Source organism: Cupressus sempervirens, chromosome 11 (assembly GCF_028749045.1).
Source record: "Cupressus sempervirens isolate cs-2001-9-10 chromosome 11, ASM2874904v1, whole genome shotgun sequence".
NCBI classification, from domain to species: domain Eukaryota; kingdom Viridiplantae; phylum Streptophyta; class Pinopsida; order Cupressales; family Cupressaceae; genus Cupressus; species Cupressus sempervirens.
In genome coordinates this window covers 326,277,081-326,296,536 of record NC_143128.1, presented here as the reverse complement: position 1 = coordinate 326,296,536, position 19,456 = coordinate 326,277,081, and the positions used below count along the sequence as shown (strand labels likewise).

Sequence of the window (19,456 nt, the reverse complement as noted above, 5' to 3'; positions counted from 1 at the left end):
GGGTAAATGAAAGACGCAATAGTGATTGAACTCAATGCAGCACAAACAAAGAACCATATAATGATAGAACAAAACAAGGCTTGCAAGGAAATTAGAAGAATGATAAAATGAAATTTCATATTCACTGACGCAATCCAATAAAACACGTGATCCTACAACTTCAAATCCAGATTTAAAAAGCTAAATTACCAATACGAAATTTATGTTTTCACATAACTATGTGAATATGATCAAGGCAAACATTCAAAAGAAGCAGTCACAATGCACACAAAAATAGATGGCTCTTTGTACCATGTTAAAACTATAGCCCAGAAATCCATGAAGATAACCATCAATAAAAGAGAAAATTGAAACAAAGAACACCAAAAATATCCTGGGAAAACCCTTCGAGAATGAAGGGAAAAACCTAGCCACACAACACAAATATATCTTTATTGATAATGAAAATGTTCAAGTGTACAATGCCCATCGCTTAATGTGATATATATGACAAAAGAAAAGACTCTTCACATTATAACCAAAGGTTTCTTGAGATTCTTATTACTCCTATAATTAAATATGACTCATCGAATATCCATGCCTCAATGCATGAGAATGACACATGTCATTACATTTAATGTTACAAATCAAACTTAAGTGTCCTTTTCAGATGAAGATGACAATAACGGTAATAACGTCCAGATTTCGAGAGTTAAGATCTCTATCGCAGCTACAAACTTAACATATGAGACGTTCCTAAAGGGCCAAAAATAGGGGATAGTAGGTGATGGCAGCACATGCATATATATGCGGCAAGGGACACGTTTTCGAGACATTCCTAAAAGGCTAAAATAGGGACAGTAGGGGATGGCAATATATACACACACACACAGACACAGACACATATGATGACAAGGGACGTGTTTCCGAGATGTTCCTAAAGGGCCAAAAATAGTAGGGGATGGTAGGGGATCTCTATATATTGAGATATAGAGAGAGAGAGAGGGGGGGGGGGGTGGGGGGCTTTATTCAAAATATATTAACATAATATAGATATAGAGGGAAGGCGAGAGAGATGTCAATAATTGATAACAAGACAATATGCAAATAAATCATAGATTCATGAGTTACAAGCAATACTATAACAACTTAAATGATTATAGCAACAATATAAATTAGTATAATAGCATTGTGACATGTACTCAATTTTGATATCACAAAATTGTGACAACTCTATAAAATTTTATCATGAATTTGTAGGTGCATTCTCTTTGTGTTAACGGTATTGGTAAAGTTTCATGCAGGCAATTTGTTATCCTTGAATTGTGCTCAATGTAACTTTATTCGTCCGTTTCTTTTGAAAGTTTCCGGTCAAGTCCCCAAATGTCGGTAAGAAGTTGTTTTTCTTCAATTGCAAATGCTTGATCTTTGGTAAATTTTCATGTCTTTTCTTTGTTTTTCTTTTTGTTGCAAATAATTTTGAGTCTTGTTTTGCCTTATGATGATAGTCCTTGCAATCCTACTCATTTCGAGCTAACTTAGGCCTCAAACAAAGTTGTCTAGCTCAAGTTATAAAGGAAAAGGTGGAGTAGTTCAAGGTGACAATGTGTCTTGTGTAAAAATCCTCCAAAAGTGGACTTTTTATTGGCAATTGCATGAAATAATATTATTTTTAATACTTAAAAGTTTGGCATCCATTTAAAATTTCAGCTCATTCCGAGTCAATTTGACCATTGTTTTTAATGTTTTATGAAATTTATCTTTTAAAAGTCTATTTTCATATTACTTTATTGAAAACTATAGTTATTATTTAAAATTAATTACATGAGACACTTAAAATGCATAAAGGTGGTGTTTTTATCACTCATTGCATATCATCAACATGCAAAACAACTATTAAAAACCCACTGACAATAAAATATGTCCTAAATACATATAGGTGGATTTTTTACATAGGATAACACATTTTTATATCACTTCAATGCTAATAAGTGGTGAATTTGAACCCAAGCACATGTTATTGCACTTTAAAAGTCTACTAATGTGTTTTTTGACTTGAGTTATGATTGAAATGCATAATGGTGGGGAATTTGAACCCAAAAGCATGTGTTTTAAAAAGCATATGTTTTTGTACATAAAAAACCCATATACTTGTTCTATAGAGGTGTTTGGACGTGTTAATGCATATGATGGAGTTTTTGAAGTGAAAAGTGTTAAGAGTTGCAGCTGCAATAGAGGTCTTAGTATATTATTTTTGGTGTGGTTAGTGCTTCGTCACTGGTACTATCAATTTTGGCTTGTAATAGGAACTATTTTGTAATAAGTAACTGGAATTATTTTGTATTAAGGATAAAGTGAGTCATCATCGATGACTAAGTAGTTAATGGCTTGCCTAGACAAAACTTGATGCCTTTTTTGAGGGATAAAGCACATATGTTCTTTTACTTTGCTTTTATAATCCTCTTTGCAATGGCTGCAAATCCAAAGAAAACCTCCTCTACTTAGTAGTTGCTGAACCATTTTCACATATTTCCATAGTGGATGGATAGCTGACAAACCAGCTTAGAGCATGCGACAATCACCTTTCAACACTCCTTGAGCAATGGCAACCAAACATGAAAGTTTGGCAGTGGCAGCACAGAGTTTTCTTTTTTATTGACAAATGCACAAATGACATATGTTTTACGTTTTTGGCCTTTATAGGTTTGGAGGTTCAAATTAATCAAAATAGGCATAAAAAAAACCTTTTACATGGAAACATGTTTCCTATCCCTAGGGGACTTGTTTTCATCCTCCAAATGTTTCAGGGGATAGTTGGACAAAAAGGAAAAGTCCACTGGTACCAATGTCTAAAAGCATTAGGGAATGTTCCTTGACATTTGAGGATGGTGACCCGTCCCTTGACATTTTGGGGATGGAGATTTGTCCTTGAAAGGCCTAGGCAAGTTTTGAAACTTGGCTAATTTGTCCTTGAAAATAAAGCGTCCCTGAAATATTTGGATGAACTTTGGCATTAAAATGTAAATAAAAACATTTTTTTTTCTTTTTACCAAATTGACAATGTGGGGACCCACAAGGTATGAATGCTTACAGACGATAAAATTCATAATTAAATATTCAACAATGACATTCATGATCAAATATATTTAAAATTATATATATTAAATCATAAATATGAAAATATATTAAAATTCAAGTTTTTAATATTCATCAAAATAAACATATGTTAAATTTCTTATATTAAATACAAATATTATAAGTATAAATTTAATTTGATAGCTTTTTAAATATTTAATAATTAGAATAAAAAATAGTTCAAGTCATATGTGTGTGTGAACTTAAGGCCATTGAATTTAAAATTTAAACATTCATTGAATGAGCTATTTCAGCTAGATGGAGATAGTGACTCAAATGATATTCAGCCTTTGGACATTTGATTGCTAGAACATGGCTTAGTTTCATAGCTTGTTCTAGTTGCCTATTATATTTTGATGCTTGAGACTTGTGGATTCATGTTTGAGACATTTTGATGTGGATTCATGTTTGAGACATGTTGGATAGACCATGGTGCTTGAGATTATTGTTATAATTCTGTTATACTGATTTATACAGCTTCTATTATCATTTATGTTGTTATACTACTATTGTAACTCATGAACAAGTGATTTATTTGCACATTGTCTTGTTAATAATCAATTATTGACATATTTGTCTCTCTTTTTCCCTCTATCTATAATAACTCAATATAGTTATAAAAATTCACACACACACACACACACACATAGATATTTTAAAAATTTGTATACTGTCGTCCCATATTTTTGCCTCTTTAGGAAATGTCCCAAAGACTTGTCCCCTGTTGTTGCCCTTCCTTGTCTTTGAAATGCCATGGAACATTGAAAAAACCCTTAATAAAGTCAAAACATGTATGAAAATTGTTAAATTCCTCCCAGATTCTGCCGCTAATTGACGGATTTTCCCAAAATTTCGCGAAATTCCACTTAGGTCCTTCATTGTGAATTTACAAAGAATTTATAGGACCTTGTGCGAATTTTGTACTACTTGTTGTTAGGGAGGAATTTGGTTATAGAGGAATGACATTCTACCATCAATGAATCTTGAATCAATCAAAGGTAGTACGATATAAACATATAATGCCATAAGAAAAGATTGTACTCGGCATATGATGGGTAGTGTTGTAGTAACAATCCCCTAGTGCTATTATTTGATCCAAGTTGCCTATTGGCTTGTGGCATGGTTTCTCAAGCTTTCTACCATCCACATATTCACTTTGTCTTTCCACTTGTTTATGTGAGATAACTAGTGCTAGAAATAAAATATGTACTAGTCAAGTAACCCCTACCACAAAGAGTGGCAATCCTAATTATTGATAATGCTTTTAGGCAAACCATGTAGGCAAGACACCTCTTTGAAAAAAAATGCCACTTCAAGAAGACTTGTCATAAAATCCACGAGAATGCTTTTCTTTTCTTGGTTGTTAATAGGCAATGGCTGTAGCAAAACCCAAATGAATGGCATGCCTAAACTCATTCTATTGGAAGGTTCGTGGGATCTTGGGCACTCTACTAGTGAGACCTCATGCAAAGCTTTCATTGTCTTCTCCTTGATTCTAGACTCATGGGCTAAGTGCATTATGTTGATGTGAGTTTTATGCCCACTACAACATACAAAATTGAATACTTAGAATCTCAAGATGAAACACCAAAATTCCAATTCTCTCTTGAATAAGGATGCTCATATGCTAAACAATGTATATGAATTGTGTGATCAAATGAGACAACCTCAAGGGCCCTTCTTTATTGTGTACTTAACTCAATCATAATGATGTGATATGCTGGTTATCAGAAAGGGATTTACGATATTCATCTTGTGGACATCAAATATTTTAACTACTTGCAACCTAACAAATTGCAAGGAGAAAGGGTTTAGTAATTTGATTGAACTCTAAGAATGTAAGACAATATCGATAATGGGGTGAACCTCTAAGCAATCCTTGCTTCGTTGTGTCAACTAGGCATAGGGGGGTGCTATCTTTCTAAGGATGCGGAAATGGTTCTCACATTGTCAATACTCATTCAAACACCCTATGAAGGTGCAATCTGAATTAACATTTCCCATAGATGTTAAACACTTGTAATTTAGGTCCATATTAAACCTACATTGTTACTTACAATTAACAAGTACCAAGAGGTATGGACTGTAGCTCCATCACCAATAACCATTTAACAATATCTTCCATTCAATCGCTTCTACTTCTATTCAACATGCAATAAAATCCCTACTCCGAATGAGGAAATGAAGAAAGCCATGGAATACTCCAAAGAAGCACAAATATTCCACCACGAAGACCAACAATGGATCAGCAATTACTTTGATAACATTGTTTCAACAATTTCAACAAAACTCTCCTTTACAAATGATAGTAGTGGATTTTATATAGGAGCCCCAATGGCAATGAATGGACAACACTGAGTTCAAACCAATGGTCTAGATTAATCATGACAAATCCTAATTAGGGAAACCACAAATAGCCAATGAGAAAATTAATTCCCATATCTCCTTGAGGATGAACCAATTAGAAAATAACAAGCTCTACATGTCCACTTATGAATGGTTGATCTTGGAAATGTCAACTTGGAGCTTGTCGATTTGTTGAATGATGATTGAATGTCACCTCAACTTGCTCATCTTTGATCCTAGTTTCAATTTTGTTTCTTCATCCTCTTACTTCAGGAATTTCTTTCATTGAACTTGTCCATGATATTCGATTTTCTTTTTTTTTGATAGATAATGGGCCAAAGCCTTGGTTAATTATTATTATTTTTTGGAATTAATTATTATTATGTGTTAATCTCAAGTAGACTTGAACCCAAGACCTCTCACACAAGAGGCTCACGAGTTATCGTTGTGTTGTAAGCTCTTGCCTCTTGATATCTGATTTTCTTGAAGTGATTGGTTTCCCTCTATTGATCATGGACTTGTAAATCTCCATGTTCTTGAACCTTTGATGATGGTAATCCTTCTTTGCATATTTTGATCATCTTTGTGTAGTAGAGTCTTCCCATCCGATTGTTTGGGACATCCTTGATACCTTTAGCCATTACCTCCTTGGCTTGAAATCCTTTAACCTGTCACTCATGGGGACAAATTTGAGTTCCTATTAACTTGTCCTTGAACTGAATCTTGCTTAGTCCTTAAGGAAAATTGATGTGAATAGGGACAAGTTGATCTCTCTATAAGATAGTCTTTATTGTGAATAGGGAAAATTGATGTGAATAGGGACAAGTTGATCTCTCTATAAGATAGTCTGCATTGAAGATGTATTAGTCTTGAGGGCAAGGAATAAACTTAGAAATTGTTGTAAAACATTGAATCTTATGGAGGAATTTTTCTGACTTATTCTGAAAACTTACATCTTCAGCCCCTTTAACGTGTGGAGTCAGTCCTAAAATTTAGATTTTGACCTTGCAATTGATCCCCAATCATGTTGGGGATGGTTTAAAAGCTTGAGAATTTTCTATGATTTTCCAAAAGCAATCACCCCATGTAGAGAAATTCTCATACTTCAGTCTGAATGCTCACACTTTCAGCCACCTGATGTAATTAAAATATTCTTGAAACTCATGTTTTTCTTTGCCAACATCCCTGCGGTCAAGTTTGACCTCGTTTGGTAAATGAGAAAAGCCAAGGGTTTTGCAAAACAAATCGGCCCTCATGGAAAAAGTTTCAGATTAAAATCTGAATATACTTTTGTCACCCGATGAATTTCTTCCTTAAAGGCTAAGAAAAGTCTCTGATTTTCCATCAGCAATCAGATCTGTCAGCTTTCACGACAATGCTTGATGACTTCTCACATACTTGGATCGATTTTCAGCCTTCTAGCTTTGATCTTCACCACCCTTGACCATGCAATCAATCCTTTGTGCTTTCATGTGGCTATAGCTTGATCTCTTAAAGTAGATTTTGGTTGGTCACCCACGCAAGTGATGTGGGATTGAAACTTGCCACCTTGAAGTTTGTGTAAAGTGAATTTTAATTAATTTTCCTTTATAACTATATTTATTTATTTTTTTTATTTCACAAAGGAAAAAATTTAATGTCTTTTAATTTTCCATGTCATCCTTTACTCATCCCAAAATGGAAAAATTCAAACTTCATAAGGGATTGATCCATTGTTATTTCTCATTCACTCGAGAGTGGAAATTTAAACCCAATAGAGATAAATTCAATCCCATACTTATAATTTTTCTTGTTCATGTTAACTTGCCTTGGGGAAAATCGACCATCAATTTCTCAACATTAGAACTCAGAAATTTTCTACGTGTTGAAAAAGGGGAAAACCATCTTCATCAAGACAAAGGAGCAAATCCATACCCATTTGGACAAAGTAAGGGAAAATCACTTTGTATCTGGGGAAATTCCAACACTTAGTTTTTTTCATCACAAATATCTCTTTTAACTGAGGAAATTCTACCTCCATTTGGATTTTCATCATTTGGGAAACTGTACCTCCATTTGGATTCCCATAAGTTGAAATGGGGAAATTCTATTTCCATTTGGATTTCCATCATTTTAAGTGGGGAAATTCTATTTCCATTTGGATTTTCATCATTTTAAAAGGGAAAATTCTATTTCCATTTGAATTTTAATCATTTTAAGTTGGGAAATTTCGTTTCCATCCAGATTTTAAGCATTTTTATAAGGGAAATTTGATTTTAATTAGGATTTTTCATATTTACAGTATGCAATTTCTATAAGGATTTAAGGCACTTATGCATAAAATATGCCTTTATTATATATCTTGGACTAGTTAACTTGGTCTGGCATAATAAATCTGAACATTCTAATTTTTACTTGCAATTTGGCAACTTCATTTATAATCACTCCTCAATCTCTTAAAGCTCTGAAACCTAACAACTATGAGCTAATGAGGGGTTCTCCATTTGCAATGGGGTGATGGTGTGAAAACTTCACAACAGATTCTATTTTTGCATAGAGGTTGGCAATCAGCTATTGAAAATTTATCATCTTCCATTCTCTTATCAATGATGTTAGTAGCACATGTATTCATATCATATGTCCCATAACAGAAAGGCCCTAATAGAAATGAAATAGAGACTGGGCATCTTTGAAAGAGCATCACCTATATTAAAAACATAGGCCTAGAGCATACTTGTTTTTGTTGTTGATCATACTAGTCAAGTTAGCCTAAGGAAAGCTTTAGGCTTTGTAGTCTATCTCAACCACACAACTACCACAAAACAAATGATTTTTGAAGTTTGCCAAGACATGCATGATGGCCAAAATCTCCATGTCATAATAGGGTAACCTTCTCCAATTCCTCAAACCTTTTTACTCTCAATTGCTATAGGGTGCTCCTTTTGTATTTTAATAGCTCCAACTGCAATAAATTTGGAACGATAATTACAATGCATGAGTTGTCTTCTTGTAAGAGTTGTCAATCAATCCCATAGGAGCCCAAGGATTACTTGCAACCAAAACAACCTTCCTCATTTGCTACAGGATGCTTTTTTTGTATTTTAATAGCTCCAACTTTTTTTTCTTGAAACATCAATTTTTGTAAGGAAAGGTTGCAATAAATTTGGGAATAATAATTAGAGTGCACGAGTTGTCTTTTCGTAAGATTTGTAAATCAATCCCATAGGAGCCCAAGGATTACTTTCAACCAAAACAACCTTCCACAGACAAGAGAAGCAATGGAAATGCTATGCAGCTAGAGAATTCATTAGATGCATAGATAAAAACTTAGTATAAACTAATATTATTTTTTGATAGGTAACGGGCTGAAGCCTAGATTAATTGTTATTATTTGTTGAGATCATAGTACCCAAACAAGGACTTAGACAAAGCCAACTTGACTCATGACTTGGCAAAATGAAAAAACCCTTGAAATTTAGAGATTTTAATGATTTAATACTTATTTTAGGCATCCTTTATTGAATATAACTTAAACACACTATAACATCATCAAATAGAAGCTAACATACATAAACAAGGAACATAAATGAAATCCATAACATACATAAAATGCAAATTGTAGCTGATTAAATATAAAACATAGGATCGTATGACATAGATATATAGAGATATAAATGTTGTCAAATCATAAATGTATGTAAGAACTGTAAAACCAATGACATCAAATCATAAAATGTAAGATCTGTGATACGTATGTGTAACTGTAAAGTGTAACACTGTAAACAAAAAACAAGTCTATTTGCTCAAGCTCTAGCTTAAGCCTCATTGTCATCCTCAAGCTCAGCTGCAATCTTAGTCTCAATCTCTGAGTATCTCATCTGCCTGTTAAAAAGGTGTCTAAGGTAGATCTTAGAGGAATGAGTAGCCATAGCCCCCACATGTGAGGTGGACTCATGATCAATATCAACATGGTGTGTGTGTGCATGTGCATCCGCTAAAATGTGCTCTATCCTCCTCTGTCATAGTCGCAACCTCAGCCTCAATATCTGCCTGGTTGACCCACTCAAGGTCCTCCTCAATGAAGACTAGATCAGTAGCTTTAGTGAGCCACTCTAACTCTATATCGATCTCCTCTAGAGTGATTAGAGAGGAGTCAATGTCCAAAATTTGTTTGATCCTAAGACAAAGGTTGTAATGAACAAAGACAAGATCATTCGACCTCTCCATAGATAACTGATTTTGCCTCTTCGAGTGGATGTGCTTGAACATGGACCAATTACACTCACATCTAGAAGCGCTGCCCGGTTGACTCAAAATACATACGACAATTTTTTGAAGTTTTGGGGTTGAGGGCCCAAACATTTTCCACCATCTATCTGAAACAAGGAAAAGAAAAACAATTAGTATCATTTATAGGTACAACTTTAAGGCTACATTACAAAATGAAAAATTAAAATGCATAACTTATAAGCCATAAAATTAAGAATATATTATTATTTTTACCTGGTTGTAATTTTGTAGCCAACTTTTGCATGTGGAAGCAGATGCGGATGTGGATGCGGGAGGATGGGAGCCAATAGCACTTAACTCTTCAAGTTGCCTCTTCCTAGTTACCTTCTCTTGTTCATGTGTCTCTAATTGGACATAACAAAAACGTTTTGCGTCAGTAGTTTGTTTAGTGCACATGGTAATATCATGCCCTAGTGTGGCAACAATATGGTATTTGAATTTATTGATGCCACAAGAATTTATATCATTACATAAAAACATTTTGTTTGATTTTTTTGTCTTTCAGGAAAATCCTTGGTCTATTTCCAAGCCTCATCCTTTCTAGGCATTGTGAAAATTTATGTTAAGGCTGCTGTAGTAAGAAACTTCAAAATTTTACAAAGTTATAAAGTTAAAAAGTAAACTAATAAAAAAATCAGCAAACCGTACATTTTTTTGAGAAAATTGTAAATACATGTTTGCATATGTGTTCTAAAAACTCTGTAAGGTTTGCACCTTTGCACTTTGCAATTTAATAAAATACATTCAAGATTTACAAATTTAAAGTAAAAAACCTAATAAACAATGAAGAATACATTAATACACAAAAAAAATCAACACAATCTACAAAGTTCAACATTTACTTCTTGCAAATGAGTTGAGAGTGCTGCTATTGACTATTTAACACTCCCAATGCAAACTTATGGCCTCCCTAAATTGATTTGTGATTTCCTTGATGTTCTTCTTACTTGCTGGTTGCAAACCTAAGGTTTCTCTTTTCTCTTCCTCCCTCTCACTTTTCCATCATACTATAAGCAATTAGGAGACTTTTAAGGGTTGTAAGGAAAATAAATGTAACTTTTTTTAATAAAAAATTGTTGTATTTATTTTTATTTTTAACTTGCTTACTTTCTCACCCGCATGATGGAGTCCTGGAAGCGAGTTATGGTGAGTTTTGGCAACTCACTGAGTTAAGTGAGCTTTGGCCAAAACTTGGTGAGTTGCAGATCCGAATCGTCAGAACTCGCCCAGCTTGATTAGGCTCGCAAACTCTCAGAAATCACCAGACTTGTGGCGGGTTTGGGATCTCTAGTTGAGATTAATTATTGTTATGTGTTAAGCTTGTGTAGACTCGAATCCAAGACCTCCCAAATGAGGGGCTCACAAGTTAATGTTGTGCTATAGACTCTTGCCTATTAGTTGGTCCTTAGGCAACTTGGATCAAATAATAAGACTAGGAGATTGCTAGTGCCAATTAGTTGCCTATTGCATAATTGGAAACTTTATATTAAGTGTACTGATACTGATTGTTTCCAACTCAAGTTTGTACTAACATTCAACTACTCAAATATCTTATATTCAAACTTTGTGTCAAACAGTTGACATAAGGTTGTATACAATGGGAGTTTATTGGTCTCAACTTTTTACTACTGCTTTCTTTGTGAACTATAAGCAGAAGATCAAGTACTGATGACTGAAAGAAACAGAAACTGTGTTGAACAGAGCTTCTTTTCATTCACCAATAATGCATAAAGTTAAACATCTAAGAAACGGTAAACAATGGAAGTTTTCACTTACCGGAATCTGAACTAATCCATGATCAGACCCTATACTTAAAAAGGTCTCAACTGGTGAAACCACACTGCCTTCTCTTACTGCTAGTACTAATACTTTATATTGACTCCAGCAAACATCATAAAATGCTCATTCCTCCCTAAACCTTCCAGTTACTGCTAATAACGGTACTACCACCTTTGTTTAGGATGTGTAGGAAAACTGTACGCCTGCAGATATAGGCCTTTCCTTATTTGTCTGGAAGTATTTGATACATGCGTTTAGATATATGCCTTTATTTATGTATCCACAAGTATTTGAAACAAACCACTATAAATTGAAACCTCAATACTGCCAGAAGACATCACATTCAACCACACTAAATAAAGATAAAGAAGTTCCAGAACCTGAGTATGAACAACACTGTCTTACGATAATAATCACAGGAACATTTTCCAATGTTGTATAAATAATCTTCCATCATATACACAGCCCAAATATGTTCAAAATTTCAAATACTAGAATTAACCTTTTGGCTATGATACCTGGGGACGCGTTTCCAGCCCTAAGCCTTGAGTTTCGGAAACCGTCCCCATTTCACAGACTTGGGGACGGCCGGAAACGTTTCCAAGCCATCCCCACCCAAGCAAAAAAATTGGAAACCCGTCCCCGAAACTTCGGAAACGGTCAATGCATTTCTAGAGGGGGTATTGACTGTCCTAGGGACTCCATGCCGTTTCCCATCCGTTCTGGCGACTGCTTGTAGTTTCCGATTTTAAAATAAAATTCAGCTTAAAAAAAACATTAATAAATGGTGATTTTCTACCCATTCGCTGGCCCCACATTAAAATAATAATATATGTTAATATAACCCATGTTAGAAGATTTTTTTGGGGAGCCATTACAAACTTAGCATTCAACTATGACTGAAAATTAAAACTTTTAACTTTTGTTCAACAAACCAGACTTGAAAATGATTGTAAATCAGACTTCTATTTGATATTCATATTGCAGACCTGGAAATGATTGCTGTTGGGTTGAGGAATACTCAGATTGTTTTCACCTTTGATAATGCTCTAATAGCAGCAATAATTGCCCAAAAATAAATTGTTGTAGCTGATTACTGCCCAAACAAGATGGCTGCTACCCATCTAGGAAGATCTGACACAACAAATTCAGTTTTCCTCCAAAACTCACAAGAAAGGGTTGTAAATTCTAATCTATGACAGATTGATTCTCTCATTTGATGTCATCCTATATTCCAATTCTTAGACAATGATTCGATTTGATGCTATGTTCTATGCTGATTTGATGAATGAAATTGATAATTTTAAACTATGTTGGTATGATGAATGTGACAATGTTATGTAATTCTGAAATTCATGAGAACACACACACACACACACACGTATATAGCCGCCCCCTGCCGTCCCCTATTTCAGCCAAAAAAAATCATCTCGAGAACCCGTTTCCTTGTCCCCTCGTCCCCCTGTCCCAGAAACTCGAGGTAACATAGCCTTTTGGCCCCTTTTATAAATAACTCTGAAATACCTGTTATTTTCTGACTGATTGATCACTATCAACTGTCATTGATTAACTCGCTGAAGTACCTGCCTGATTTTTCCAAGATCCATCTGGGTCAGATCTCCCATTGACAAAAATGACCTTCACAAATTTCCTTCCCGAGAGGAAATTTGAAAGAACTGCCAAATCAATAGAATAAATTATTAATTTCAATCTTCTCTCATCAATTCTAGAGATAAATAACATTGATTTCAGTTCATACTGTTATTAGCTTTCAAAAGTCACTTAAATAATTATTTAATATTTTGAACTACTTAAGTACCCTCTTTTGAATTATCTTAGTTTCGAGGAATTAAATAATTTGACTGTCAAAATTGGGACATTCCATGAAGTTAAGTATGAAGCCCTAGAACATACAAAGATCACGACAAGTGTCTTGATCTTATGATGAGGCACAGAAAGAAAATGAATTCAGTAAGGTTAAGTATATAACTACAAATTGAGCTGATAACTAGTTTGGTGTTGTATCATGTTCACAGTGCACACCAATATATCTTTCTAAGCTTATCATTAGCTTCTTTTCATCTATCTGCTTGTGCAAAATCTCCTTTCTACACTCTTTTGGTTAAGGGTGTTACTAATTGTAGAAACCCCTTAAGTAACCTCCTGCAGTGGATGCATAGACTAAATAGTCTTCTCAATTGTGTTAGTGTGGTAAGGGGTGGCCCATTCAGAAAGTCCTACATCTTGTGCCAAAATTCACCTGCTTACCTTGAGCACCAAAGAAAATTCCCAAGTCTAGAACTTTTGTATGTCCAACTCCAAACTCATACTCAGATTCTTCTACAAAGCTATTGCTTCAAAATTCCAATGATTGTATAGAAATGTTGCAAATGAATTTCCCAAATCTCATTGTAAATCTTGTTATTAACAAGGAAAATCAAAACAGTTTTTGTTAGTTGACCATTGAATGCTTGATTCATCATGGATCTGATAGTGGCCGGGGCATTTGCCAAACCCAATTGCATTTCAAGATCTCAAAATGGCCGTAGTGACATCTAAGTTTCTAACTGCCAACTTTTGCAAGTACTCATCCTTATGGACTTGCTGCTAGTTTGATCCCAAATCAATCTTTGAGTAGTAAACTATGTTATCAGGCACCAGTGGAAGGCACACGATTGAGTGCGATAGTTGACGAAAGGGATAGTGAAAGTATTGCCATTGGTTGGCTAGCCCCAGCAGGAGAGCCTTCCCGCCAACTCCTATCTGAGTCTTCATGCAAAAATGAAATTGGAAGAGGTGCAGAATCGAGCGCGCACACAGAATTCAAATTCTACTAGAATTTTAGTTTTGAAGATATTCTCTTTTAATTAATATTTAAATTTTACTTTATCTTAATTTAGATTTTAATGACATTATTGTTGTTAAATCAACTCGTAATTCTTTACATAGCACTTAGTTGTCCAGGTTGCTTCAAAACTTTAAAGCAATATATCTCATCTAAACTTAGAAAATGGTTACATATTTGTGTTTTTTAATGAATTCCTCCCCTATCGTTATTAGGGGTCTTACCATATCCATGTCCATGCAACTTTGATTTGAACTAGTTCAAAATATTGGTGAATTAAAATATTAACTGTTTTTGGGATATTTCACCGCTCAATTGAAACAATGATAATGTCAGTTGCCATCATCATTAGGAGCACAACAATGTTTAAAGAGTTTAAAATAGGATAATTGCAAGCAGCACTGGGAGGAAATTATAGATCAAAGGTTTTTAACTAATAACAAGACAGAAGTACACCAGAAATATGCCACTTGGGGAAATGAATTTAGTGGAGGTTTTATTGAAATTTGAAAATGATTTATTTTTGGAGTTCAATCTATGCAGGCAGTTCATGTTCCACATGATTTTAGAGACTGTTTAGTTGGATAAAATCTCTAGGACGTAAATTTTACGCTATTTTAGGATTTTCCCATTTGCAGAGAACAAGGTGCCCAACGAAAAATCTAAGACAAACAATTCAAATAAAAATGATTGTTTTTAGTTAATACTTTTCTTTGTGGTAATAAGTTCCTTTAGAGTTTCACTGATAATTTTATTTGTGCCATTCTAAAACTCTTTTTGTGCTGGTTCTGTCATTCCCTCTGTATGTCTACTTGCATAATCTGCATCCTGTTTCACACTTCTTCAATGAATTTTCTTTTAAAATTTACAGCTTAGATAGGCTTGCATAGCAAATAAGTGGACAGCTATTCCTTTATTCTCGTTTCTAACCATTGTTGTTTCTTTAGATTCAAGAGAATATGAAAGCATTGAATGTAATTCCATCGTTGACACCAGCGATCTTGGAGCGGATAGAGGCTGTAATTCAAAGCAAACCCAAGCGCCCAGAATCATATAGGTAGAATAGTACTTAATTTGATCTATTTGATGTAATAATGCTGGCAACCTCTATGTTAGAATCTATTACCAGCTGTTATGGAGAGGTCGGAGCATGTAGTTTACAGGAAACAGAATTACCCAGAATCATTTAGGGAGCATAATATTACTTAGGTCTATTTAATGAAATAGACATTGGTGACCTATTATTTTATAATTTATTTTTAAGCATGCAATTTTCATTGAATCATATACACTGCTTGTTCCACATATAGTTATATTATTCAGTAACAATTGTGAGCATCATAAAACATCTTTGACATTATCTTGATTTATAGTATGCATCATTTATTACCGATAACAGATATTGTGAACTTTTTGTTACTTATGTCTAATGCAAATTTGCTGGATACTAGAAAGTTTACAACTAATGCTCAGCTTTCTAGTTGCAGTAAATTATATTGTTGTCTTTTTTCTTTTAAATTTTCTTTTCGAGAACTTCCACATAGTTGAGGACATAATTTTGAAAATGAAAGTTGTTACCAGTTCAAAAATATGTTATGTACCATTAAAATGATAGTTTTCCTTAAAGTTATAAAGTTCCGATGAATGAGCTACAATGCCCAAGTTCAGTTCTAGGTGAACCTTGAATTGATGTTGCGTTTGTATTACTCTCTTTTGAAACAACCTGCTCATGGTTTGCGCTTTGCAACGTGCGAAATTATTTTCTTGGGATATATAAATATATTACCAACACAGACAGTCCCCAATGACAAAGAAATAACGAGGCTGCATTCCAATCTGGGTGCATTTGAAATTGAGCAGGAAGAGCCATTAGCATTCTTCATGAAATCTAATGCACATAGGTTATAGGATAAATGAATCATTAAATATTCCATTAATCATTGTGAGAATTTTGTTTTGCAACTCTATTTTATTCTATTATTAATTTTCGAATAATATTTGGTGACTTTTGTAGTATGAGAGTTTTCACCCAAATTTATTTTTCCCATGTAAGTCATTGTGTTATTTCTATTAATTATTGAAACTATTATATTTTTTTTTCCTTTCATGTAGGAAGTTGTTGCACTTCCTTAAACTACTTAGAACTTGTCTCAAAGCTTTGACCTTTGGTTTAGTTATGATTTTTTTTGAACCAATCTAGTTTTGAGTGAGAGCTTCTATAAAACGTAGTTTCTGATGTTGTTTCAAGAATTTTTGGATGACAAGTTGAGGGAGAATAAAGTTCGATGATTTTTGAAGAAATTATTTTGAGATGTGGAAGTTGAAGATCCAGGATCTATTAATAGATTGACATCTATAAGATTATATTTATGAGAATTTCTTCTGACCTAAAGGTCCTTGTTTGATTGCTTAATATGATGTTATAGACAACAAAGCCAATGCACTAATGAGATTTCACTTGAAAGAGTATTTTTCAATCAATCACTACAAAGAGTCCTCTACAAAGAAGCTATGGAAAAAATTTTGTGAGATGCATTAAGACAAATATTTAGTGACCAAGTTTTTCTTGAGAAAGAAATCGTATTACTAGATAATGGAAGAGGGTGTATGAAATAAAAATTGGCTAGAAGAAAGCAATATATTGGTGGCTCAATTGGTATCTATTGGTGTAAAGATGGATGGGGAAGAGAAATACTAGATCTTCCTTGGTTCATTTTTTGATTTGTGATATTCTCTTGTTATGGATATTTATAGTACTTCATGTAGTTTGAAGACTAAAGATGTGGTTTCTTTACTTTTGGAAGAGATGAGGAGGAAGGTATTCTTAAATGTCGTGGATGACCTAAATTTATGTGGAAAATAATTTTTTTTTAAGAAGAATGAGGATTATGATAAATCGAAGTCCAATGGAATCAAAATCCCCATGGAAAGTCCAAAGTTATTTTCTAGAACTACATGAATTTTGATACTTATGCAAGAAGTACAAATATGAAAGTAAGGAAAATAAGAAATTTGATTATGATTCCTAGTGTAAAAGGAAGATGGTGATGCATTCACTATAATCTCATTCATTCATGTAGGTGATGATACATGGCTCAGATGCATCTTTTTATGTGATCGCTTATAGAGTTTTTTTTGAATATGAATAATTTGATCAAGGTAAGGTGTACTTAAATGATGATTTTGATTTTGATATTATCTTTTTGTTGCAAGTTTGGAATTAGGTTTTTTGATGGTTCAATGATAAGGATTAATGATGTGATTCATATCTCTAGATGAACATGAACTTTATTATATGTGAGGAAAGTAATATATGCATGTGTCTGGGTAGTCTTTTTGGATGAAAGATGCAATATGGTTGGATGTGTTATGGTGATATCTAGAGGTATCAAATTCGACACATTTTATAAGCTAGATGCATACATAGTTGAGGGTAAGTGTACTTAATGAAAATCTATTATGTGAATATTTTGTTGGAAGAGGTGAGTTTCACCTTAATTAGATGTCATTATTTTTGGACCTAAGGGTGATCTTTCTTTTGAATCGCAGTTGCTTCTAAGACTATGTTATGGTACTAGATACTCAACCACATTCGCAAGAAGTGTCATGCTCCTATAGGGAACACGAAAGGACAAGTCAAGTGTTTCAAGAGAAGTGCACACATTTCCTATTTCTAATTAAGTTTAACAAAGTAATTAAGTCCTTTTTGGTTCCCTATATGCTAGACTTTTCCTCTATTCCTTTGAGTGCATTTTATATCTCATTAAATTACCTGAATTGAAAGATAAATTTTCTAGACAATTATTGAATTTATTCAACTAAAATGAAACATAGGAGATAGCAAAAGAGGGAGAGAATCTAAACAAATTTTATTTCTTTGATATATAAATCTGTGAAATTCCTTTATGATACATCTTTCTCAAAGCACTAAGTAATAATTTTGCCATTTAACACAACCATAATTGGATTCAAGTTACATTACATCTCTTGAATCATCTTCCCAATGTCATTTGCTTAGAGATACCCTTTTCCAAATTACATGTCTACATAACAATGTGTCTCTACATAACATGGCCCTCTTGGGCTTAAATAAATATAGGGCAACCTTCACAATTTATTTTATGATACAAGAATGTAGAATATCTTCAAAACACCCTTTGATGAGTCCATACATCAAACATATTCACCACCCAACCATGTGGGTCCACAAGGGCGAACTCCCTCGCGCTAGGAGATAGAACCTCAATTCACACAAGGAACTAGTCAAATTTAAGGTTGCAAGGGTATCCCTTTCCAAGATAGCTTAACAAGTAACCAAAACACATGAATGCAAAGATCATCACATAAAGCAACAAGTACACAAGAGGATAGTGCATAGGATGCGAGCTATAGGTGAGTTTCATCACATAGTTCTTTATGTTGGGATCCTCACTAGTAGTCATGTGCTCCGGTGCCCTCACGTGACTTGCTCCAGTAGCTACACAACTCTGGTACTCTAATAGGACCTATGCAGATCATTAACCCAATCTTTTATATCATTTTAAAATTTAGTTAATACTCTTACCGTATCCCATCCATTTTAATTATGTTAGGTCTTCTTTCCCATAACTCACCTCAAAGGTTATCCTACTAGCCTCCTTGACCCAAGATCTTGTGGCAAGCCACTCACCTAGTGCACCTAGGAACCCTACTCATAATAAGACCACCTAGGACTCTTTATATACACCCCTCCCTTTAGGGTTCTTTAGATAGATTCTCGTGATCCACACTGCTAGGATAAACCCCAACCCTTAAAGTAGAAAAGATGGAAAAGCCATAAAAGTCCATATGAAGAATGCAGTGGTGATATCACAATAGCAAAATAGAGAATGCACAGCCCAAAATCATACTTGGGTTCTCAAAACATGAAAATGACTCAAATCCAAGTGTCCTAGCATGCAAAACTATATCATAGGCATCAACTAGGGTTTTCTATTTTAATAAAAAGACTTGTATTTTAGTAAACAACATTAAATTACAAGACTCATATACAAATCTTAATTGATTGAAGTGGAAACCTTAACATTTTAATGATAATCACAAGTCATAGTTTAACTTACTAAA

General features: G+C 34.0%; 1 protein-coding gene across 2 annotated transcripts in view; it reads left to right on the top strand.

Moving 5' to 3' along the window:
• The window catches only part of KAB1 (potassium channel beta subunit 1), a 34,777-nt gene extending 19,028 nt beyond the window's left edge, over positions 1–15,749 (top strand). For both annotated transcript variants that reach the window (XM_089808554.1, XM_089808553.1), the window contains exon 4: positions 15,301–15,749. In XM_089808554.1, the coding sequence (XP_089664680.1) occupies positions 15,301–15,414 (114 nt within the window). In that variant the 3' untranslated portion in view covers positions 15,415–15,749. The remainder of the gene's footprint in view (positions 1–15,300) is intronic.
• The last annotated feature ends 3,707 nt before the right edge of the window (positions 15,750–19,456 follow it).